General features: G+C 41.8%; 1 protein-coding gene across 4 annotated transcripts in view; it reads left to right on the top strand.

Moving 5' to 3' along the window:
- LOC127436054 (protein MON2 homolog) overlaps nucleotides 1-25,095 on the top strand; it is a 44,215-nt gene that overhangs the window by 10,879 nt on the left and 8,241 nt on the right. The window contains exons 3-31 of one of the 4 annotated variants that reach the window (XM_051689969.1): nucleotides 1,770-1,897; nucleotides 2,063-2,194; nucleotides 2,372-2,501; nucleotides 2,582-2,679; nucleotides 2,848-2,973; nucleotides 3,097-3,294; nucleotides 3,499-3,623; nucleotides 3,861-4,000; nucleotides 4,502-4,655; nucleotides 4,754-4,959; nucleotides 5,345-5,426; nucleotides 7,718-7,899; nucleotides 8,057-8,169; nucleotides 9,434-9,538; nucleotides 9,646-9,726; nucleotides 9,990-10,063; nucleotides 10,188-10,278; nucleotides 10,437-10,538; nucleotides 14,341-14,451; nucleotides 15,076-15,251; nucleotides 15,377-15,539; nucleotides 16,299-16,592; nucleotides 18,810-19,008; nucleotides 19,112-19,746; nucleotides 19,834-19,977; nucleotides 23,105-23,122; nucleotides 24,460-24,588; nucleotides 24,746-24,936; nucleotides 25,026-25,086. In XM_051689969.1, coding sequence (XP_051545929.1) covers nucleotides 1,770-1,897; nucleotides 2,063-2,194; nucleotides 2,372-2,501; nucleotides 2,582-2,679; nucleotides 2,848-2,973; nucleotides 3,097-3,294; nucleotides 3,499-3,623; nucleotides 3,861-4,000; nucleotides 4,502-4,655; nucleotides 4,754-4,959; nucleotides 5,345-5,426; nucleotides 7,718-7,899; nucleotides 8,057-8,169; nucleotides 9,434-9,538; nucleotides 9,646-9,726; nucleotides 9,990-10,063; nucleotides 10,188-10,278; nucleotides 10,437-10,538; nucleotides 14,341-14,451; nucleotides 15,076-15,251; nucleotides 15,377-15,539; nucleotides 16,299-16,592; nucleotides 18,810-19,008; nucleotides 19,112-19,746; nucleotides 19,834-19,977; nucleotides 23,105-23,122; nucleotides 24,460-24,588; nucleotides 24,746-24,936; nucleotides 25,026-25,086 — 4,388 coding nt within the window. Of the gene's footprint in view, nucleotides 1-1,769; nucleotides 1,898-2,062; nucleotides 2,195-2,371; nucleotides 2,502-2,581; nucleotides 2,680-2,847; nucleotides 2,974-3,096; nucleotides 3,295-3,498; nucleotides 3,624-3,860; nucleotides 4,001-4,501; nucleotides 4,656-4,753; nucleotides 4,960-5,344; nucleotides 5,427-7,717; nucleotides 7,900-8,056; nucleotides 8,191-9,433; nucleotides 9,539-9,645; nucleotides 9,727-9,989; nucleotides 10,064-10,187; nucleotides 10,279-10,436; nucleotides 10,539-14,340; nucleotides 14,452-15,075; nucleotides 15,252-15,376; nucleotides 15,540-16,298; nucleotides 16,593-18,809; nucleotides 19,009-19,111; nucleotides 19,747-19,833; nucleotides 19,978-23,104; nucleotides 23,123-24,459; nucleotides 24,589-24,745; nucleotides 24,937-25,025; nucleotides 25,087-25,095 lie in introns of all 4 variants that reach the window. The other 3 variants (XM_051689967.1, XM_051689970.1, XM_051689968.1) reach the window with 3 other exon arrangements.

Here is a 25,095-nt window from a genome sequence, read left to right as displayed (position 1 = left end):
AAATCCAATGATTTAGCATTTCTTTCTGTCAAAGATGTTTGACGTGCAGTTTTGGGGACACGAGGAAGTGACCCAGTGAAAAGATAGATTTCAGTTATTTAAAATGTAACTTTTAAGCCCACAGAAAAAGTCTTTATTCTTTTTAACAAGCCTATCAAAACTGGTGAAATTAAACAATATAAATACCACACATACTTGTAATGGGGACTTAAATGACACAGAATTGTAGGAATGACCCATATATAAAGGCGTTCCTGTGCGAGACGCTGCTTTACATAGAAAAACAGCTCTGACGGACGCAAAAACGCATTCAGTGTGAACGTCCCCTACAAAACTTAAAATGAAAAATACTTTAATACATTGACCTGGAAGAAGAGAGAAAGGGAGAGAAAAGGCTTAACATGTGCTCTAAGTCCTCATGGTGGCGTGGTGGCGTAGTGACTCGCCTCAATCCGGGTGGCGGAGGACGAATCTCGGTTGCCTCCGCGTCTGAGACCGTCAATCCACGCATCTTATCACGTGGCTTGTTGAGCGCATTACCGCGTAGACCTAGCGCGTGTGGAGGCTTCACGCTATTCTCCGCAGTATCCACATACAACTCACCACGTGCCCCACCGAGAGCGAGAACCACATTATAGCGACCACGAGGAGGTTACCCCATGTGACTCTACCCTCCCTAGCAACCGGGCCAATTTGGTTGTTTAGGAGACCTGGCTGGAGTAACGCAGCACGCCCTGGATTCAAACTCACGACTCCAGGGGTGGTAGTCAGCGTCAATACTCGCTGAGCTACCCAGGCCCCCCACAATAAGTGTTTTAACTACACCAGTACTACTGTACTTTTATTTTGAATTAATGCAGTATTTCTTACCCCTCTCTCTCTTCCAGAACGAGCTTGGACATATGCAGTAAAATGTAATGGCATGTCATGAATAGGTGCGTTTACTGGTGTTTTAAAATCCCAGTGGTGGGAAACATTTAATATGCACTCGAATGCTATATGATTTTGACAGAATTATCTTGCTTCTGACAGAAAACACGCGCTGATTGTCACTGATCATCAGTGTAAAGCAACAGCCGATATCTCGCGCAACTCACGTGAAAGGTGTGTGTTTCAGGTCAATTTCTCTCGATTTGTGAAACATTATCAGCAGTTTGGGGGTGTGATGCTAAAATACGGAACAAACGGCGTCGCGTATGGGTTTCATATGAAATGCAATTTATTTTCCCTTCATTACGGGACGTTCGGCGTATTCCGTTAATTAATTTGATCTGATACTGCTTCAGCATGAGGGAGACTCACTCTCTCTCTCCACTCACTGTCATTAATTCCCTCAGTCGATGATGGCGGTGACAACAGTTGTCAGGGGCGGGGAATGGTAGATTTCAAGTTATAATGCACCAGTTACGACAAAGAACCTCCAGTTTCACAAAACAGCATCCAACGACAGTGTATTATGGACTTCTGAAGCAGCAAAACAAGTGGGTAAACCGAAGGTATATGCAAATATCGATCCTTAGAAGTCGTTGCAAACAGCCCTGGGGTAAAAAGTACGCATATGCCATATACGTGCATATGGCCCCGATTACACCACTGCCCTGACCCCAGTTTAAAGTAAGTGGTACTCAAGAGTGTTTTCGAAGTCTTTATTCCGGAGCCTTTCCAGTGTGGATGAGAGGTGTAAACATAGCAAGAGTCTCTGTGTCTCTCAAAACACTAAATAGCAAGAGAAATCTCCTTCATTAATTTCTTGTTTCTTGTGTGGTCAGCGCTGAAAGAGAACAGTTCTGAGGTGGTCCAGCCATTTCTCATGGGCTGTGGAACCAAAGAACCCAAAATCACTCAGCTGTGTCTCGCCGCCATTCAGAGACTCATGTCACATGAGGTCGTGTCTGAGGTGAGAAAACAAACAGTCATATTTGTTGTTGAACATTTGGTGCCGTAAATGTTTGCTCTTTCTCAATTAGTGATGAAGAACAACATTAGAATAGACTCAGAGTTAGCAGTTAGACTCATCAATCAAAGCTGTGACGTGTATTAATGTGTGTGTGTGTGTATGTAGGCAGCAGCAGGGAACATTATTAACATGTTGTGGCAGCTGATGGAGAACGGACTGGAGGAACTCAAACTACTACAGACGGTTCTGGTGCTCCTCACAACCAACACTGTCGTACATGATGAAGTTCTGTCAAAGGTACCGCACAAACACACTCAAACGTCTGGAACTTAATATGACGGGAATCAGGGCTTTTCTTGCTCTTTTGAAATTTCTTTGACATTTCTTAAAGGTACAGTAGCAGAAACAACCTATTTCTGTGCACCAACAAAAACGTACCGTTTTTCCTCACCTTCCTGCATTTGTTTTCATCAGGCCATCGTTCTGTGTTTCCGGCTCCACTTCACGAAAGACAACATCACCAACAACACAGCTGCTGCGACCGTCAGACAGGTCGTTACCGTGGTGTTCGAGCGACTGGTTGCAGAGGATGAGAAATTTAAAGGTGAGAGACACTTGTCTGATTTTATCACCTGTGAAAATGTTTGTATTGCGTTACACTTCATTACTGTCCGTTCACTTCAGGTTTGACGGAGGAGCCCCCTGTTATCCAGGGCAACAGTAACCGCCGCTCTGTTAGCACTCTGAGGCCTAGCGCCAAAGACGCCTACATGCTGTTCCAGGTGCGACCACCAGGGGGGACACCATTCTTACAGCTATTTAATAGCCAGAACTTGGTTGTATTGTTATTAAATTAGATGGGTCAAAAACACCCTTAACTGTGGTAAAATAATGTAATGTAATTTAAATCTGAAGCGTTTTCTGTTTTGTAAATGTTGCCCTTTTTGCAGGATTTGTGTCAGTTAGTGAATGCTGACGCCCCCTACTGGTTAGTTGGAATGACAGAAATGACGCGCACGTTTGGCCTGGAGCTGCTGGAGTCTGTTTTAAATGACTTTCAGGAAGTTTTCCTGCAGGTAAACACAACACTGCCTCTACATAAGCATGATAAATAATCAAGAGGGAATGACTCATCCAGCTGTTGACCTTCAGATCGCTCCGTAACCTTTTTGTTGATGTTTTCTGGTGTCTCTCTGCAGCACCAGGAGTTCAGTTTCCTGTTGAAGGAGCGTGTGTGTCCGCTGGTCATCAAGCTCTTCTCTCCAAACATCAAGTTCCGTCAGGGCAGCAGCACCAGCTCGGCGTCTCCAGCGCCTGTCGAGAAACCGTATTTCCCCATCTGTATGAGACTGCTGCGGGTTGTCTCAGTTCTGATTAAACATTTTTACAGCCTGCTGGTGAGATGCATATCCAGTTAAATCGTTTTATTTTTTGCCCTGATGTCCACTTAGAATGTTAGTCAAGGGTTTTTTGCAACAGAAAAAGCTGTAATTGAGTTTTCCACTCTTTCAGTGACAATTTAAGAGGCTGTTTTTGCTGCTGTAACTTTATGAAGATGTAAATGAGATCTGTTATGATTGGCTAATTTGTGTGTCCTGCAGGTGACAGAGTGTGAGATTTTCCTCTCTCTGCTGGTGAAGTTTCTGGACGGAGAGAAGCCCCAGTGGTTGAGAGCTGTAGCTGTGGAGTCTGTGCACAGATTGTGTGTACAACCACATTTACTGCGGTGAGAAAACACACACACAAACATACACGGATCAGCCACAACATTTAAACCACCTGCCTAATATTGTGTAGGTCCCCCTCGTGCCTCCAAAACAGCGCCAACCCGCATCTCAGAACAGCATTCAGAGATGATATTGTACAGAGTGGTTATCTGAGTTACCGTAGACTAAGTACACAAATAGAGTTTTTCTATTCTAGCTCTGAGTGTGTGTGTGTGTGTGTGTGTGTGTGCGCGCAGATCTTTCTGTCAGTCGTATGACATGAAGCAGCACTCCACTAAAGTCTTCAGAGACATCGTCAACGCTTTGGGCTCCTTCATCCAGTCCCTCTTCATCCTCCCCAACACAGGAAACACTTCATCCACCGGCACACCTGCAGGTCAGAGATACACACACATTCACAAAGGCATTGGTGTTTGAATTTGTCTTACATTTCAGTATAATCTTTTTAATAGGAAAAAAATGATTGGCTGCGTCCCAGTTGGCATTCTTCTACTATGCAGTAAAAGAATGAACTTTGCTGATGATACAGTACACACAGAGTGTTAGTAAAAACAGTACACAAGAGATTTCGTCTTGATACTACAGACCTGTTTGTTGCATAACTCTATATAGCTATGTTCAGATTTTTAGATTTTAAAAACTTCTCTGGCAGCTTCAGCACCTACAATTAAAATTAAAATGTGAACTATTAGAAGCCACTTTATTGTGGATAGTATAAGCCTAAAAAGCATGCATAGATGCACGCTTCAAAAGCCTACCATCTTGCATACTATAAAGTATGGAAAGTATGTAAATTGTTCTGCAGCCCTGGTATTTGTCATGTATGTGGTACACCTTAATTGCTTCATTTAAATGTCAAATTCTCTGCCTCTATCAGGCGGGTCAGTATCAGGTTCACAGGCGTCTGGTCAGGGCGGTCCGGGTGTCGCAGGTCCCGGGGGAGTTTTGACCACACAGGCTGCGTTTGAGTACCGGGGCACCTGGATCCCCCTCGTGAACGTCAGTGTCCAGGGCAGTGCTAAAGCCACATAGTAAGTGATCACACACGATTTAGCCACATCATTTCACACTTAACATAACAATTACTTGACAGATGCATTTTGTTTTATATGTAATGTTTTCGTCTCAGTCTGGAGATGTTGGACAAGGTGGAGCCGCCCTCCATCCCTGAAGGTTACGCCATGTCTGTGGCATTCAGCGCTCTGTTGGATCTGGTGAGAGGCATCACGACGATGATCGAGAGAGAGCTCACCAAAGAGGAACAGGAAGCAGCCATGAGAGAGGAGGCGGAGCCTGTAAACCCTCCACAGAGTGAAAACAACCAACAGGAACCTAGTGAGAAAACAGCTGTTTGATGAATTTGAATGTGGAAGTATTTATGGAAAATGTCTCCAGGGTCTCTGATATGGAGACTCTGTTGTAATCTGATGGTCTGTGCTGACCTCTAGCTGTGACATGGAAACTGCAAGACTTTAAGAGTTCGAGATGTAGTTCTCGATTGCTGCTGTTCAGTGCTTGTGTGCTTATGCAGACGTTGTTGAAACGGTCAAACGCATATTTAATCTTGTTCAGAACATCTTTTATTTTTTTGCATTTTATGCACTGATTTTGTTGGAAAATGTGTGTACAATGCACTTAAATGCACATGTGAATGATTTAGGAAAGAACAGCTGAGACGTCCACAACAAATCAATGTAATCAGTCTGTTTGTGTGTTGTAGTGGCTCATGAGGTTTGGGAAGAGATGGTTAACGCCTGCTGGTGTGGACTCTTAGCTGCACTCTCACTTCTATTGGATGCCAGGTAATACATGCACACTTTTTTTTTTGTTTTGTTTTTTCAATTTGGAATGCCCAGTTCCCAATGTGCTTTTTAAGTCCTCGTGGTGGCGTAGTGATTCGCCTCAATCTGGGTGGTGGAGGATGAATCCCTGCTTCCTCCGCGTCTGAGACCGCCAATCCGCGCATCTTATCACGTAGCTTGTTGAGCGCGTTGCCACGGAGACATAGCGCGTGTGGAGGCTTCACGCCATCCACCACGGCATCCACGCCCAACTCATCACGCGCCCCACCAAGAACAAACCACATTATAGCGACCACGAGGAGGTTACCCCATGTGACTCTACCCTCCCTAGCAACCAGGCCAATTTGGTTGCTTAGGAGACCTGGCTGGAGTCCTGGGATTCAAACTCGCGAACTCCAGGGGTGATAGCCAGCGTCTTTTACCACTGAGCTACCCAGGCCCCCTACAAAGTTAAATTTTGATTATAAAAATTATGACAAACAAAATTATTAAAACATAAATATACACTTTCACATACTTTTTTTCAAGACAGGTTTTGTTTATTTCTATTACTTGTTCTGCACCTAATCAGCCTGAATGTTGCACATTATTTTTGAAAGCTTATTTGTTTGTGATCTTTTATATATTATAGAGAAATAATGGGTCTTATTTATTTAAACTTTGACCATTTATATTGTGTATTAAAGAACTTTATTTTGATGAGAAATTTTGCTTAAACATTTTTTCAGAAAATAAAAGAAATTCTGTAATATTTTGTCATTTTAAGTGTTATTATGTCGAATCAAGTTAATATGGAATCGTGAACCTCATATTGTATATCGAACCGAATTGTGAGATGACCATATCGTCCCATCCCTAACTGATACCGATAACAAAGGTGGTGGAAATGCAGATAACGGATTAATCGGCTGATAGTTAAAAAAAAAATCGTAGTCTTTCGGAATACATGTAACGGTATTACGTATTAAAAATTAAAACATTAATTAACTGTGTCCCATTACAGTTACAATTAATATCGTTGGTAATCAGATAAAGTTACATTCGTAAAGTATTTTGATTACTAAAGAGATAACTTTGATTTTTATTGTCATTTGTTTAATTAAATTTTTTAATTTACTAAGTTGGAAAACATCCATATAAATAATGCGATCTGAGCAGTGTTTGAACAGTGTTTTTGTAAGTGTTTCAATTAAGTTTGGAGCAACAGAAATAGTTTTTTTTTTTAGATGGAAATAGAATAATTTTCATGTGAACATTTAGCTTTATGCTAAGCTAAAATGCTATTTCAAGCACTTTTACATGCACCTGTTATAAGGCACGATTATATTTTTTCTATCAAAAAAATCCATGTTAGATGTTAGATATTAGGTCACAAATGTTCTGCAAAGTCTTATTCTTGATTTATTTATTTTATTTTTTTCATTGTTGCATTTGTATTGTTTTCCTGCAAAAAATTCTAAAAATCCTCAAAACATGGCTACAAGAGTCCAAAATAAATAAAATCCCAGGTGCAGTTTATTAATCAACCAAAATCCCAATAATAACCAGCTAAATTAAGATTTGGTGCATAACGTGGGACTTTTAATTATAAACAGGCCCGAAACACACCGGGGGCTCTTTACAGTGCTGTACATTTAAGTATTTGGCTTTGTACATATATGTACAAATAAAGGAATACGCTTTATTATTATTCACAAGATACTAAGTTAGAGACACGATGTATGTGCAAATGGGGCACATTTCCCTTAAATCTAATTTTTCTTTGTATGCCTTTACTTCAGTGTAGAACACTTGATTATCTAATAAAATAACAAAATATGCATTGAAGTGAGGATGAAAATATGGATGAATATTGTCAATGATGAACGATTTAGACACAGCAAATCCCTATGTGATCCCTTCTGTACAACCAAGTCGTTCTGAAAAGTCTTCCAGTGCCGGCCAAAGAGGAATAAAGAAAAATGATCTGCAAATATGCCGATATCCGATTTAAAAAGCAACTATCGGCACCGATATCGGTCTACCTCTAATATAAAAGCCTGTTTACATTGTTTTGCAGTGCATATTCATTCTCAATGTATTGCTATGAACCTTCGTTTTTCACTAACCAAACAATTATAAGATAATACAGACATTAAACTAATTTTGATATCCTAACTCTTACTGTAATAACAAATGCGTTTGCATTATAATTAAGCTTTACTCTAAAATAGCTACTATTATACTAATGCAGCTGGTGAATTGTATATCTGCTGACTTTATTGACGATGTTTGGTGTTTGTTTGTGTCAGTACGGACGAGACGGCCACAGAAAACATCCTGAAGGCGGAGCTGTCTATGGCATCACTGTGCGGGCGACTGGGTTTGGTGACGCCGCGTGACGCTTTTATTAACGCAATCTGTAAAGCGTCTCTCCCTCCCCACTACGCCCTGACCATCCTGAGCAGCAATGCCGCCAACCTCTCCAATAAAGGTACGCGAGAGAAATTTAGTCTTTGTTTTTTATTGAGTTTCATTCAGATTTTAGCAGAGATTACAGTTTTCTTTTGTAAAAATGTTGGTGGCTCAGCTAGCCGAAAGCCTTAAGTGCCTGGTGTATTTATGAATCTATGTTGATTTAATGTGTGCAGTGTACTCCATCCAAGGTCAAAGTGTGCAGATGGTCAGTCCGTCCAGTGAATCTCACCAGCAAGTGGTAGCAGTGGGTCAGCCTCTTACTGCACAGCCACAGGGGACAGTGGTGGTAAATCGCACACAGACACACGTAATTTTTATAGACAATAAATTTAACCCTGATCCACTGTGCATATAAATTTCTGGCTCATGCCAATTTCTGCTGTATCCCTTGTAGGGCTGAACAATTAATCAAAATAAAATTGAAATCATGTTATGATGCAGTGTGATTATCAAACCACAAAGGCTGTGATTTAATGAAATAAGTAAATAGTGTGCACGTGCTGCGCAAACTCTGCGAACGAATTGCGCTAGTGATGGAAATTTCGTCATTAACAGAGTGCTTCAGCACTGAACGCAGATTTATAGTGCATACTCTCACTCTAATCTCCTTTGTTAACCATATGGGTCACATTACTCACATATGTCTTCTAAGCAAATCTGTTCAATAAGAACGTTTCTGTTTCTGTTTACAATTATGCTCATCAAAGAAGGCCAATAAAACGTTACACTGTGTCATGTGTCATGTAAATTTAGACCTGTCACGTCACATGCACAGACTGCGGAGACTCCGAAACGGTGTACAAAGGCTTTCCAATGATCAAAATATATTCATATAATTTATTAAATGTCCCTTTGTATCTGATAAACTGTGAAAGATGCGAGAACAATACGTGTAGTTGCACTTAATGGATTTAAGAGCGATTCATAGCTCTAGTTAATTCACAAGCGTTTGACATGCTACTTACATAATGATGCTTTTGGGAAACGTGCTGTAGTAAGTACAATTTAAGTGCTACTGATGTTCAACTTAGAGCTTCGGGAAACCCAGCCCAAGCATCAGCCACGCCGAGCGGGACTGCACGAACGTCTGTCTGGATCTTTCTTCTGAGTTCATTCAATTCATAACCGCTGCAGTGCAAGGATTTCTTTGTTGGTAAATCCTAAACTAAATTATGATTTCACTAAATCATCCACATCCATTTCTTGCATTGATGAAGCTGCTGGTCAATTTGGCTTAATTCTCAAAATATTATGACTTAAACTTGTAATTTTGACTTTATTCTCTAAATCTGTCCCCCCATGGCACTACAGCAGCATTGTACAGGAAGGCACTAGACACCTAAAAAAAAGTTTTTTTTCACCTACTGAATTTTTTTCCATGGTGCAGTTCAGGGCTTCTGTAATAATCATATCGCAGTTCAAATCGCATTTGTTATATTTTCCAACATAATCGCAATTTGACTTTTTTGTCCAAATCGTTCAGCCCTTGAAACTCCAAGGCGTCTGTCTCTTTCTGCCTTCATTTCTATCTTTTTATCTTTCTGTCTCAGCTCACAGCGAAGAACATTCAGTGTATGCGGACGCTGTTGAATTTGGCACATTGTCACGGTGCTTTTCTGGGAACCTCTTGGCAGCTGGTTTTAGCCACACTTCAGGTACCAGCACACTCTTGACCTTCTTGACCTTTTTATTTATTGTTTTGGCATTGTTAAGACCTTTGATGTAAACCATAACAGTTTCCTCACATTTGTGTCTCTTGTAGCATCTGGTTTGGATTCTTGGTCTGAAACCGGCCGTTGGTGGAGTTCTGAAACCCGGACGGGCCGTGGAAGGTCCCAGCACGGTGCGAAAGAAACAATATCCACCCTCTCAGCTCACTGCACACTCTGGCTTTGTCTTCAAACCTAGTGAGCAGCATTTTGGGGGATTATAGATGCCACGTTGGAGTTAGAACGTTAGGACCAAAAATGCTGTTTAACTAAAATAAGCTCAAACAGATGCCTATGATGTCTTCGTAGGCTGCTCACTAGATTTTGAGACACAGCCTTAAATTCCACCTCACATTGCCTTATATTTCCATATGATCATATTTCTCCTCATTGTCAGGTTTTGACGACTGCGGTGATGACCGATCTTCCCGTCATATCAAATATCCTCTCCAGACTCTTTGAGAGCTCACAGTATGAATCACCCAACCGTTCGAATGGAAATAATTTATTATTTTTAATTCCAGTGCCTTTAAAAAATTACTTTATACACTTTAACAAGATAGATTAATTGTTACTTTTGTGTTTGTGCTTGCAGATACCTGGATGACGTTTCTCTGCATCACCTGATCAACGCTTTGTGCTCTTTATCCATGGAGGCCATGGAAATGGCCTACGGAAACAGCAAGGTGCGTTCCCGCTTCATTAGACGACCTTTAGATGTTTATTTATGCTGTATAACGTTAAAAGTAATTACTGATTATCAGAAAGAAAGTAAATACTCCTGGATATCCTGTGATTTTATGTTTTGTTTTGTGTTTTATGATGTCTCTTCTCATACGGTTAGGAGCCGTCTCTGTTTGCGGTGGCCAAACTCTTAGAGACGGGGCTGGTCAATATGGACCGGATCGAGATTCTGTGGAGACCGCTGACGGCTCATTTACTTGAGGTGAAAACGGAGACCAAACCTACATTAAAAACACAACACTGTGTAACAAGGGTAATAGGGAAAGGAGGAGGCGAGAACCGGACGAAGCATCAAAGTAATGTTTAATTAAACAAAAAGACAAACATAAACACATACAGGGCAGCTGCCTGTAGCTCTCTCTCTCCCGAACTGCCGCCTTCGCCTGCCTTTATCCTTCTCGTGGGCTTGATTAGCCTGATTAGGGGCCGGGCGTGCATCATCATGGCCTGGCATTGCCCACCTCCTTGTCACACTCCTCCTTTCTTTCCTTCATGCTGGGGAGCCCCCGGCATGACGTACACCCCCCCCCCCCCCCCCCACCCCTTACGGGGGGGCGTGCCCTTCCGGCTCCGCCTGCCGGCAGGTCTTCCCCGCCTTCTCGGACCTGGGAGGAAGACAAAGGGACGGAAAACCAATAAAAAAAAAAAAAAGAGAGAGGGAAAGGCCAACACGGAGCGACAGCGGGAGAGAGAGAAAAAAAAAACGTACTCGCCGGTTCTCTGATACGCTGTAGCCTGGTCCTCGGTCACCCCTCCACCCTCTAGTGGATGACATCCGCTCCTCCCCGGGTGGATCGGAAGCAGTCCTCCGGCCCCTGGCAGACGGAATGCCCCGCCGCGTTTTGGTGGATGGTAGGGGTCTCCTCCGCCCCTGGCAGTGGTTTTCCTGCTCCTGGCAGTCGGCAGTGAGCCCCTCCCTGCTCGTGGATGGAGGTCTTCTCTTTGACCTCGCCGTGTTTTAGCGGCCGGTAGGGGTCTCCTCCGCCCCTGGCAGTGGCCGACCGCTGCAGGCAGTCGGTAAGGAGCCCCCCCTCCCCTCGCGGTCGGCGGTCGTTCCTCCGCTTTCAGGCGGCCGGGCTCCTCCGTCCCCTGGCGGATGCCCCCGGCTGCTCCTTTGGGGTGGATGGTAGTGGCGAGGACTCTACTAAGGTGCATCCCTCCTCCTTCCCGGGTTTCGGCACCAGTGTAACGAGGGTAATAGGGAAAGGTGGAGGTGAGAACCGGTTGAAGCATCAAAGTGATATTTAATTAAACAAAAATACACAAACATAAACACATACAGGGCAGCTGCCTGAAGCTCTCTCTCCTGAACTGCTGCCTTCGCCTGCCTTTATCCCTCTCGTGGGCTTGATTAGCCTGATTAGGGGCCGGGCGTGCATCCTCCTTGCCACACACTGGTACACACTTTAACTGGATCAGAGAGAGTACAGCATTTAACATCACTACTAAAATAGTATTAACATTAAAGATATAGTTTACCCAAAAATGTAAATTCAGTCATTGTTTACTCACCCCATGTGTTGTTATAACCCTATATGACTTTCTTTTTCTGAACACAAAGGGAGAAATTGTGAAGAAGTGTTGTTCTCAGTGATGTCATACAGTGGCAGTTTATAGTGACCACCTCTTCTAGCTTCAAAAGAACACAAAAGTATAATTCAGAAGTCTAATAAATTACTGTATGCAAGTCATGACTTGTTTCGAAATATAAGATTATATTTGGGTAGAAACAAACCGAAATCAAATGTATTAAATGAAACTCTTGACCAACCGTTGATCTCGTGAGCGCATTCATGAGTCTGCACACAAGCTTAAGAGCTCTTTGCACAAGAGCAACAGTAGTTACGCTGCCACTCGTGAGTTGGGGCGTTCAAGCGAAAAATATTTTTGTTTCGTTCAACTGGACCACCAGCAATATTAACAACAGAAAACACAACATAGCTGCACATAAACCAGAGAGCAGACCTTACAAAACATGTCTGAAGAGTTTGTAGTCAAAAAATAGATGCATTTCTATGTCCAGCCTTATTTATTTGAACTGGAGTCCTCAATCAAACAAGATGGGGATGAAGGTAGCTATAGTCACACCGTGCCCTACTCAGACGCCAAACAACATGCAATAAAAGTTATCTTTTCTATGTTAATCAGAGTTTTTTTTGTCCTAAGCTGCTGCGATGAGTAACGGGTCATTCTGACGATTGCTTGGTTTCTATATTTGACTTCGCCTGGGTAACCCCATCCGCTATGAACATGCACCGGTCCAAAATGCGATGCATGGTGCGAGCGGGAGGCGATCGTCTGTGTTCCGCAACTGCTTTCGGGTCCTTGAATAAGGTATAACGTGCAAGTTAGGGCAGCCGGTGGAGTTTCTGGTGCCCCCCTAGGGAGTTGGTTCCCCATGCAGACTGCATAATATGCGAATAGGGAGTGCCGGTGCTGGTAGCTACCTTCAGCCTCCTCCATCACACTGTTTGATTGAGGACTCTGGTTCAAAAAAATAAGGCTGGACATTGAAATAAATCTATTCTTCCACTACAAAATCTTCAGACGTTTTGTAAGTTCTGTTCTCTGGTTTGTGTGCAGCTATGTTGTGTTTTCTGTGTTAATATCACTGGTGGTCCTGTTAAAGTGAAACAAAATGATTTTCGCTTGAACGCCCCATCTTGCACGTGCTACGTAACTACTCCTCTCGTGCAAAGAGCTCTAAAGCTTGCGTGCAGTCTGTCTCATGAACGCGCACAGGAGATCAAATGTTGGTCAAGAGTTCCACTTATAAAACATTAGATTTCATTTGTTTCACTTCCAAACCTTATTGTATGCTTTCATAACAATCATGAGTCTCATGGAATAATTTATTAGACTTCTGAATTATACTTTTGTGTCCTTTTGAAGCTTGAAGAGGTGGTCACCATAAACTGCCATTGTATGACATCACTGAACATAATTTCTCCCTTTGTGTTGAGAAAAAGAAAGAAAGTCATATGGGGTTATAACAACACAGGGGTGAGTAAACAATGACTGAATTTAAATTTTTCGATGAACTAAACCTTCAAATGTGAGTACCAGTGCACATTTAATACTACTAATATCAAGTAGAACTAATCAGAGTTTGCAGTTTAAAACATCAGGGCCACTCTGCATCAGAAAAGATGTTAAATGATCTTTCTTGTTGTTCCTGCTTCAAGTCTCATCTGTCCCTGTCTGCTGTAGCTTTCTTCTGTACTTGTGTAAATGCTAAAGCACGGTTCATGTCCTCATATTGTCTTATTCTGTCTTTTTTCCCTTCACTATATCTTGTCTGTTTTATAGAAGGTAAGTTCTAAACTTTATTAATCTCTTTCTAATGAGTTACCCTGGCTTTCTTTCATTTCTTTCATTGACCACCCTTTATGGAACGGGTTCTTGCCAAGTCCTTGAAACATTTTCAGTAATATTCGGAAAATTTATATGGAAATGTTTTCAGATGTTCCTGTCAATCTTATTCAAGCCGTAATTCAAGATAACCACATGATCTTGGCTTCATGTCATCAGCTGTTTTGGGACACACTTTTTATTTTTACGTCCATACAACACACCAATATGTCATCCACACATTTCTATTCCAATAAGCACAAACACTGTCTCTTCTTTTTTATCTTTTAGAAATCAGTGCATAATTGTTTATGAACATTTAGCTAAATTTGAAGACATTTGCTTTGTTTTGCATCATTTATGGTTACTTGTGCTTTATTTGCACTTGTCTGTCAACATTGCTTTGCCTATTTTCATTTTTTGTTAATGAACAAGTTATTTGACAACAAATGACCATCCATTTGTGATGTTACATTTGGGTCTTTTGTTTATATTGATGCTAATTTCATTATTAGGTAAGTCTTGAACATATCTGGGTCATATTTCACCACAAAATCAAAAGATAGAAATAAGAAATTATATTTGACATAAAGAAAATGTTGACCGTATTTTTAGGACAATTAAGACTTTTTTGCATTGTGACATTTTCTCAGGTTTGTCAGCATCCGAACACTCGGATGAGGGAGTGGGGCGCGGAGGCCATCACAGCACTGATTAAAGCCGGACTGTCTTACAAACATGAGCCGCCACTGTCCCAGAACCAGGTAATAATTAAACTACCAATGGTTTCTACGATCAACTTAGACTTACGATGCTTTTGGGGAACGCAACCCAGGACTGGATCTAGAAAGGTTACATTAGGGGGTCAATGACATACGATGGATGGGTGTCAGAGACGAAGGGAAGGTGTACATGTCTTCCGTCGACGGGGTGGGGTCGATTTTTGGGTTAGTGATACAATTTGATCCTTTGATTTACTTGCACTTCGTGGGCATAGGGATAATTTGGGTGGGTGGCAAAGCCCACCCCAGGCTGTCCCCTAGATCCTACCCTGCAACTACTTGACATGAAAGTAGTGAAACTTCAACATCTATTCTTAAACATACAGCAAATAAGGGGGCTTATACACTGGAGAAAACTCTGGTGGAGTGTTTATTGAATAGGAGTGATAGAGATCCATTTTGAGGGTGTAGCGAGAGCAAGGTCAGTGAATTGGATTTTCCGAAAGGCCATCTTGACCTGCCTCTCTGAAATTCTCATTGATTAATGAATGACAGATGTGTAGGTGCCCTAACAGTTTGATTGATGTTGAATTAAATTAGAAATGAATCTGGATTATTGATTGTACGGTGCTGAGATGCATTTAACCAATCATCTTTCCTCTTCAGAGGCTGCAGTTGCTGCTGTTGAATCCTCTGAAGGAGCTCTCAAACATACTTCACGCAGACATACGACAGAAACAACTGGAGTGTGTCCTTCAGATTCTGCAGAACCAGGGAGACAGTCTCGGCTTGGGCTGGCCTCTGGTGCTGGGTGTCATCGGAGCCATCCGCAATGACCAAGGGTGAGATAAAAATGGTTCTTGAGAGAAATATTGAAATTACTTCCTTTCAAAATTCTTAAACTCATTTTGATTTGTTGGCCATGGAGTGTCTTATGTTTTACTGAACTCGTCTTTTGGTTTCTTAGTGAATCGCTCATCCGAACAGCCTTCCAGTGCCTGCAGTTGGTGGTGACTGACTTTCTACCCACAATGCCTTGCATGTGCCTCCAGATTGTGGTGGATGTAGCCGGCAGCTTTGGGCTTCAAAACCAAGAGCTGAACATCAGCCTGACATCCATAGGCCTTCTGGTACGATGTTTATATATCAATATTTATAATGGCAAAGAGTTATGTTGAACGTTTGATTCATTTTGTTTGTATATTTATTTTTGCCTACAAGTCAAATTCTGTTGTGGATGGATGGATTGATGATTGGTGGATGGAAGGATGGATGAATGGTGGATAGGTGTGTGAATGGATGCATTATTGGATAGATGGAAGAATTGATGGGTTAATGATTGGATGGATGGATGGATGGATGGCTGGATGGATGGATGGATGATTGGATGGATGGATGGAAAAATGATTGCTGGATGGATCTATGAATGACTGGTGGATGGATGGATTGGTGAATTGAAGGACGGTTGGATGATTGGTGAATGGAAGGATGGTGGATAGGTGGGTGAATGATTGGATGTATGGCTGGATGAATGAATGAATGAAGGAATTGATGGATTGATGGGTGGGTTGGTGGGTGAATGGAAGGATCGCTGGATGATTGGTGATGGATGATTGGATGGATGGTTGAATAGATGGATTGGTGCATAGAAAGATGGTTGGATGAATGGAAGAATGATTGCTGGATGGATTGATGGATGACTGGTGGATGGATGGAGGAATGGATGGAAGAGTAATTGTTGGAGGATGGATGGATGGAAGGACAGTGGTTAGATGGATGGATAAATGATTGATAGATGGATTGATAAATGGATGGATGCATAATTGGATAAATGGACGATTAATGAATGGATTAATAGTTTGACTAAGTCTCCCCTTCCCCATCTGCAGTGGAACATCTCGGACTACTTCTTCCAAAGAGGAGAAACCATTACAGAGGAGCTGGAGAGAGAGGAAGCTGTTCTCTTGAAACAGGCTCAAGATAAAGGTGAACCTCTGAACCGACCGTTTCATCCTGCTCCACCCTTTGACTGCCTGTGGTTGTGCCTCTACGCGAAGCTGGGCGAGCTATGCGTGGACCCGCGACCGGCCGTGAGGAAAAGTGCTGGTCAGACGATGTTCTCCACCATTGCTGCTCACGGAACGCTGCTACAACCCTCGACCTGGAACATTGTGGTTTGGAAGGTCAATTATTCAATTACTTTAAAATGACTGTGGCATTAAACCAGATGTCTGTTCTGGTAGCTAGCTATAAACATGTTCATAAGATCAGCAAGATTCTCTTCAAACTGTTGCCCTGGCATGACAATAATTGACCTAACGGAGAAAACTGATCGACAGTTTACGCTAATGTCTGCTATACAGTGCATCCGGAAAGTATTCACAGCGCTTCACTTTTTCCACATTTTATGTTACAGCCATATTCCAAAATGGATTAAATTCATTATTTTCCTCAAAATTCTACAAACAATACCCCATAATGACAACGTGAAAGAAGTTTGTTTGAAATCTTTGCAAATTTATTAAAAATAAAAAACTAAAAAAATCACATGTACATAAGCATTCACAGCCTTTGCCATGACACTCAAAATTGAGCTCAGGTGCATCCTGTTTCCACTGTTCATCCTTGAGATGTTTCTACAACTTGATTGGAGTCCACCTGTGGTAAATTCAGTTGATTGGACATGATTTGGAAAGGCACACACCTGTCTATATAAGGTCCCACAGTTAACAGTGCATGTCAGAGCACAAACCAAGCCATGAAGTCCAAGGAATTGTCTGTAGACCTCCGAGACAGGATTGTATCGAGGCACAGATCTGGGGAAGGGTACAGAAAAATGTCTGCAGCATTGAAGGTCCCAATGAGCACAGTGGCTTCCATCATCCGTAAATGGAAGAAGTTTGGAACCACCAGGACTCTTCCTAGAGTTGGCCGCCCGGCCAAATTGAGCGATCGGGGGAGAAGGGCCTTAGTCAGGGTGGTGACCAAGAACCCGATGGTCACTCTGACAGAGCTCCAGCATTTCTCTGTGGAGAGAGGAGAAACTTCCAGAAGAACAACCATCTCTGCAGCACTCCACCAATCAGGCCTGTATGGTAGAGTGGCCAGACGGAAGCCACTCCTCAGTAAAAGGCACATGACAGCCCGCCTGGAGTTTGCCAAAAGGCACCTGAAGGACTCTCAGACCATGAGAAACAAAGATTGAACTCTTTGGCCTGAATGGCAAGCGTCATGCCTGAAGGAAACCAGGCACCGCTCATCACCTGGCAAATACCATCCCTACAGTGAAGCATGGTGGTGGCAGCATCATGCTGTGGAGATGTTTTTCTTCAGCAGGAACTGGGAGACTAGTCAGGATCGAGGGAAAGATGAATGCAGCAATGTACAGAGACATCCTTGATGAAAACCTGCTCCAGAGCACTCTGGACCTCAGACTGGGGCGAAGGTTCATCTTCCAACAGGACAACGACCCTAAGCACACAGCCAAGATAACAAAGGAGTGGCTACGGGACAACTCTGTGAATGTCCTTGAGTGGCCCAGCCAGAGCCTAGACTTGAACCCGATTGTACATCTCTGGAGAGATCTGAAAATGGCTGTGCACCGATGCTCCCCATCCAACCTGATGGAGCTTGAGAGGTCCTGCAAAGAAGAATGGGAAAAAACTGCCCAAAAATAGGTGTGCCAAGCTTGTAGCATCATACTCAAAAAGACTTGAGGCTGTAATTGGTGCCAAAGGTGCTTCAACAAAGTATTGAGCAAAGGCTGTGAATACTTATGTACATGTGATTTCTTTCGTTTTTAATTTTTAATAAATTTGCAAAGATTTCAAACAAACTTCTTTCACGTTGTCATTATGGGGTATTGTTTGTAGAATTTTGAGGAAAATAATGAATTTAATCCATTGCACAGATGCACTGTAGTGCCCCTTAAAACAATGTTGAGAATGCAACACGTACTTGCGTCAAGTTATGTAGTAGCATTTAGTTATTGAGCTCTGACGGAATGCAACATTCAGTGAGATTGTGCTTGCATAGCCAGAAGTGCCTGCCTTCATGTACTTGCTTGATTGTAGCAGAATGTTTCAGGCATAAGTGGCCGTTCACACTGAACACATTTTTGAGTCAATTTTTTCTTGTAAACCTGGGCTAGGCTGACATCTTTGACCGTTGCACCGCATCTCCCAGTTTTTTGGGTAATCTCCCTCAGTAGCGCATGTTTTGTTGACGGTGTGTCAGGTTAAAAAGAACACTAACTTTTAAAAGCATGTCTCGAGACATCTGCACTCTGTTATAATCGTTGTTTCTAGCTTTTGTTTAGCACAAGAACACATTAGATCTGAACGGCTCCTTATGCTTCCCTGTGCTAAAATGTTGTGCTACTCTGTAACTTTGTTCCGCAGGTTCTCTTTCACCTGTTGAACTGTGTAAGGAAGTCGTCCACCACAGCCGACAAGGAGAAGATCGAATCAGGGGGTGGCAACATCCTCATCCACCACTCACGCGACACGGCAGAGAAGCAGTGGGCGGAGACTTGGGTTCTGACACTCGCAGGCATCGCTCGGATCTTCAACACCAGGAGATACTTGCTCCAGCAACTGGGTAAGTGTTGGCAGATCTTAGAGTCATGAGTTCTCACAGACAGATCTAAGAACTTAGTTCTTGAAGTAAGATCATTGCTTTCCCCCCAATGTGTCCCTGACAGGCGACTTTTTCAAAGCCTGGGAAGTTCTGTTGGATCACATCCAGTCCGCAGCCCTCAGCAAGAACAACGAAGTTTCCCTCGCGGCCCTCAAGAGCTTCCAGGAGATTCTACAGCTAGTCACACCTGTTAAAGACTCTGATAAACCAGACGCCCTTAGTGCTATGGACGTTCCCCCTGTACTTATGGAGTCCCTCCAAGGATCCGGGCCAGGAAGACCCCTAGTGCGATCTGATTCCCTCGCAGAGCGACTAGCCCAGCGCTATGGCACCCAACTTCAGCTTCCGCCCCCTGGAGTAGAGCAGGATGACTCTGCCCTATGGTGGTCAGCCTGGAACACGTGGTACCGGATAGGTACTGAGTGCACGCGACCCCCGAGTGGTGGAACTGATAAACTAGCGTTCGTACCTAGTCAGCCTTTCCTGACGGCGTTAATACAGATTTTTCCGGCATTGTACCAGCACATCGCGGGAGGGTTTAGCATGGATGATCTTAAGAAGCTGGGGGTAATTCTGCACGGTGCCGTTTCGGTCCCCATAAGCTCAGATGCCTCGCCTTTTATCTTGCCCTCCTACACAGAGGCGGTGCTCACTAGTCTACAGGAGGCAGTGCTGACCGCCCTCGATGTCTTACAGAAGGTATGCAATTCAGAATTGATAGAATGAGTATTTCATCTTCCTTCCAGTTTCAGAATTGTAGATGAGATTTGTATATCATTTTTCCAGGCAATATGCGTGAGTACGGAGAATCTTCAGGTGATGTATCCCGCCATCTTTGAACAGCTCCTGCTCTTCGTGGAGTTTTCCTGTAAACCTCCTCAATACGGGAAAATGGAAACCAAACATGTGGCCAATGCCAAATACAACCAGGTGAGTTTCTTCTGTTTTCCACCTCAGATGAGCTTCATTTTGTGATTTGATGTGCTTGGATTTTTTTTGTTTGGTTTTGATTTATGCTGTTTGTCTAGATTATTGTCGTTTTCTGATCCTCAAATCATGCAACATTCATTTGCTTGTCAGTCTCCAGATGTGCTTGCTCAGGGAGTTTTGAGCATTTTGGACCTTTGCTGATCAAGATGGTTTTAGTTTTGCTGGGTTTACTACTGTATCTTTTGTCCTTTTGTCTTGTGTTAGCGTTTTTGAGTTTATGGTTCTTGATTACAATATTTCTGTTTCTTTTGTTCAGTATTTTTGGTCTTAAGAATTAGTTTCAGTGGCTTGTTACTTCTTTCTCTGATGTTTGTAAGATGTTTGACACTTTTAGTAAATTTTAATTACTTTGGACAAAATAGTTTCCTTTCACATTTATACATTTATACAGAACCCAAGAGGACAGGGCAGGAATTGTTTTTCTAAAATATTTTTGCGTGCCCTCACAGTAGGTTTTGCGTGCCCATGCAATAGTTTGCGTTCACCTCACATTCGTTTTGCATTTCCTTCACAATAGTTTGCGTGCCCTCGCAATAAGTTTTGCATTTCTTCGTAGTAGTTTTGTGTTCCCTCGCAATAAGTTTTGCATTTCTTCGTAGTAGTTTTGCGTTCCCTTGCAATATGTTTTTTTTTTTTCACCTAATTTGTAATGCCCAATTCCCAGTGCGCTTTTAAGTCCTCGTGGTCGTGTAGTGATTCGCCTCAATCCGGGTGGCGGAGGATGAATCCCAGTTGCCTCCGTGTCTGAGACCATCAACCCGCACATCTTATCATGTGGCTTGTTGAGCGCGTTGCCACGGAGACATAGCGATTGTGGAGGCTTCACACCATCCACCGCGGCAACCACGCTCAACTCACCACGTGCCCCACTGAGAATGAACCACATTATAGCAACCACGAGGAGGTTACCCCATGTGACTCTACCCTCCCTCCCTAGCAACCGGGCCAATTTGGTTGCTTAGGTGATCTGGCTGGAGTCACGAACTCCAGGGGTGGTAGCCAGCGTATTTTACCACTGAGCTACCCAGGCCCCCTCCCCTCGCAATATGTTTTGCGTTCCCTCACAATAGTTTTGCGTTCCCTCACAATAGTTTTGCGTTCCCTCGCAATTAGTTTTGCGTTCCCTCGCAATTAGTTTTGCGTCCCCTCGCAATTAGTTTTGCGTCCCCTCGCAATTAGTTTTGCGTTCCCTCGCGATCATTTTGCGTTCCCTCGCGATCATTTTGCGTTCCCTCGCAATCATTTTGCATTCCCTCGCAATAGTTTGCGTGCCCTCGCAATCATTTTGTGTTCCCTCGCAATAAGTTTTGCGTTACCTTGCAATAAATTCACCATGGTTTTATTACAGTAACCATTTTTTTAACCATGATATTCATAGTGAAACCATAGTGGCAATACAGGAAAAGGAAAACTATGGTAATAAAAATCATAATTTTGTGGGTATCAAGTTTTTACTATGCAAATACCATAGTTTAACTATGGTTTTACTATAGTAATATTGTGGTAACACTTAAAAATAAGGTCCATTTGTTAACATAAGTATACAACATTAGTTAACATGAACTAAATAATACTTTTACAGCATTTATTAAACTTTGTTGATGTTAATTTCAACATATGATTCTTAAAATCAAACGTTATATGTTAACATTAGGTATTACACTATAAACTAACATTTAACAATGAAAAATGTTATTTGTATTAACTAACATAACGATTAGTAAATACCATTCATTGTTAATGGTACCTAATGCATTTACTAATGTTAACAAATCTAACCTTATAATAAAGTGCTACCAATATTATAGACTGTACTAACCATAGTTTTTGGCAGAAAACATGTTTTTTCCTATAGTAATATTTTAGTAACCATGATTGTTTTAGGCTAACTGTTTTTTATTATTATTATTTAATTTTGTTTATTTATTTATTTTATTTTTTGACGGAAGCCATAGTTTTACTATTGTAATTTAGTAGTAACTATGAAAAGTAAGTTAAGTAACCATGTTTTTGGTGGAATCCATGGTTTTAAGACAGTATACTGTATCCATATAGTAACCATGGTTTCACTATAGATTAACTATGGTTAATCTTTTGGTTTCTATAGTTTTACTACAAATACAATGGTGTTTGTTGTAAAATCAAAGTAACCACAAAATTATGATTTTTATTACCATAGTTTTTGTTTTCATGTAGTAGTGCTATGGTTTTACTACGAATATCAAGGTTAAAATATGGTTATTTTAGTAAAACCATGGCAGATATTTTTGTGAGGGAATGTAAACCTAATTTGTAATGCCCAATTCCCAGTGCGCTTTTAAGTCCTCGTGGTCGTGTAGTGATTCGCCTCAATCCGGGTGGCGGAGGATGAATCCCAGTTGCCTCCGTGTCTGAGACCATCAACCCGCACATCTTATCATGTGGTGGAACATGGTAGCTGGTTTATGCTGGCTGAAGCTTCAACCAGCTGGTCATACCAGCTCAAGCTGGTCAAGCTGGTTTTTGGAAGATGGTAGCTGTTCGATCAGGTTATGACCAGCTTGGACCAGCTTAAACCAACTACCATTTTCCAAAACACAGCTACCAACTTAAGCTGGTTTTTCCACTAGGACACGCAAAACCATTTCAGAAAACAATTCCCGCCTTGTCCTCTAAAGGGGCTCCGTACATTTGTCTCTTTTTACACATTTTAAAGTTTTGAATTACATGTGCCTCTAAAACAAGAGTGGATGGTATATTGGTTGAAACTATGAACCAGCAGAAACTTTTCAACAATTGGAAAATTTTAAGTATTGTGTTTCTGTCATGATTATGAGAAACAATTCCTCAGTATTATTTTTTCATTTACATCAGATGAGAAATATTTTTTCTGACCATGACTCAAAAAATAAACAAGTTTACTAGTGTTATTTATCCTCTCAATTCCATATGCGTCATAGTTTAAAACAGCTGTCATTGTTTCATTTGTTTGTGTTGTTTTGTTGTGTGGTTGCGATCAGTGGTGGTAGTAAACATTTGTCTGCTCTTCTCTTGTTCTGTTTTTGTACTTCATATGGATCCACTGTAGATCCAACTGTTTGCACCGGTGAGTTTCTCCTCGCTCTCGCTGTCTTCCTCTTTCTCTCTTTATGTCTCTTGCTACCCGCTCCATTTAACAGCTCTAAAAGACAAACTTCTCTCTTTCAAACTCTTATTCATCTGTTTTTCACTATTCATTTCCATCAGCCACATTCATTCATTAATGTGACTCAAAACTGCCCAAATATACAAACTCAAGTGTCACATTAAACACCCATTTGTAGCTGTTATTCCATGACAAAACCCTAGAACAGTTTGGTATTAAGTTGTAAAATTTGGCACACTTGTAGGGGAGAGTCTTCCCTTCATTTATGCCAATTTTGGGGTCTTTATCTCAAACTCTCTAGCGCCACCAACGGTTAAAATTTTGGCCTGTTTTTGCATTTAACTTTTGAATTGTGTGCTATAGCCTGTTTCTATGTTTGGAATTGCATACAACTCTTACTTTTGTTGCACTTTACAGTATATACTATGCACAGCATGCCAATTTTCTGTATTTATAGAATGCACAGATGAGCTAATACATTTGTGAAAATTAGCACTATACTGTATTCTGCAATGCACTCGACTTGACCTGAAGTTGAGATGCAGCTTAAGAAAGCTTTGCATATTTATGCGAAACTACACTTTGTGATAGTCTTTTAGCACAGTCAGTGCACCAGCGCCGTGCAAAGTCACGGACTGTCCGCATGTCTAGATAAACTGGGCTGCACACGTATCATCCACGTGTACTGTGCTGATGACGAAATGTGCGTCAAATCTACTGTTTGAGACATACTGGCATGCGGAAGCCAAAGTATACTTTGTCCGTACGTTAGGCTGTATCTCAACAACGCTTTTGCATATTTACAAAATATTGTGTACATGTCATTGTCCCTGATATTAACGCTAACATTTGGTTACAGCACCACCTGCTGGTCAAATGTTTAATGGTTTAATTAATGGTGAATCTACTACTTTTCCTAAAAAGTACCACCAGGGTGCTGTGACAAAACAAATGTACCCACTTTATGATGTGTGTGTGTGTGTGTGTTACTGTGTATTTGGCTCCTGTAATTGCTGTATTTATCAAATGTTACGGTCAGTGTCAGACTATGTTGGAAGTTTTCATTGAAATGTTATGGAGGTAAAATCGGTGTTGAAGTGTCTATAGGGGCTTTTGTTCCAGACATTTGCTGCATTTAAGCCCAGTCATGTAGTTCATTTTACATTAAGTAGGGATACGTTGAGACTTTGGTAAGTTACGCAGAATATTCAGTGTGTTTACTGACCACATTTGCTGTCAACTTCTGATATGATTTATTGAGGCTATATATTATAATTAAATATTTTTCTTTCTTTCAGGCGGAATGGGTGGCCTTAAACTACGTGCCGTTTGCAGAGCGTTCTTTGGAGGTAGTTGTGGATCTGTATCATAAAACGGCATGCCATAAAGCCGTTATTAATGAAAAAGTTCTACAGAACATCATCAAGGTATTTAACTATGTTGTTGATAACATTTGTATAGCTGACTGACCTCAACAAATATAACAGGGCAGTTGATTCCAAACATGTTTTAGGTTAAAATTATGGGAAAAGTGTTTGTTTTAGATCCTACATTTTTCTAAATCTCCTAAACTTGTCTCTTTAGACTCTGAGGATTCCTCTGGGTTTGAAATATGCGTGTCCTGCTGAGAGCACCTGGAAACTTGCCGTCTCCTCGCTACTCAAAGTGCTTTCCATTGGACTCCCTGTTGCCCGGCAACAAGCATCCTCAGGCAGATTTGACACCATGTGGCCGGAGCTGGCGAATGCCTTTGAGGACTTCCTGTTTACTAAAAGGTGCCCAAACATGTACAGATCTCAAAATGATGTCATGATAAATAAAAATATTATCCTTTTAATTTGAATTTTGCTCTCTTGGTTCTCAGCACACCTCCAGATAATCTGTCCATTCAAGAGTTCCAAAAGAATGAAGCTGTAGATGTTGAGGTATTATCA

The sequence above is a fragment of the Myxocyprinus asiaticus genome, chromosome 46, assembly GCF_019703515.2.
Source record: "Myxocyprinus asiaticus isolate MX2 ecotype Aquarium Trade chromosome 46, UBuf_Myxa_2, whole genome shotgun sequence".
In the NCBI taxonomy this organism is placed as follows: Eukaryota; Metazoa; Chordata; class Actinopteri; order Cypriniformes; family Catostomidae; genus Myxocyprinus; species Myxocyprinus asiaticus.
This window is presented reverse-complemented; position numbering and strand designations above follow the sequence as displayed.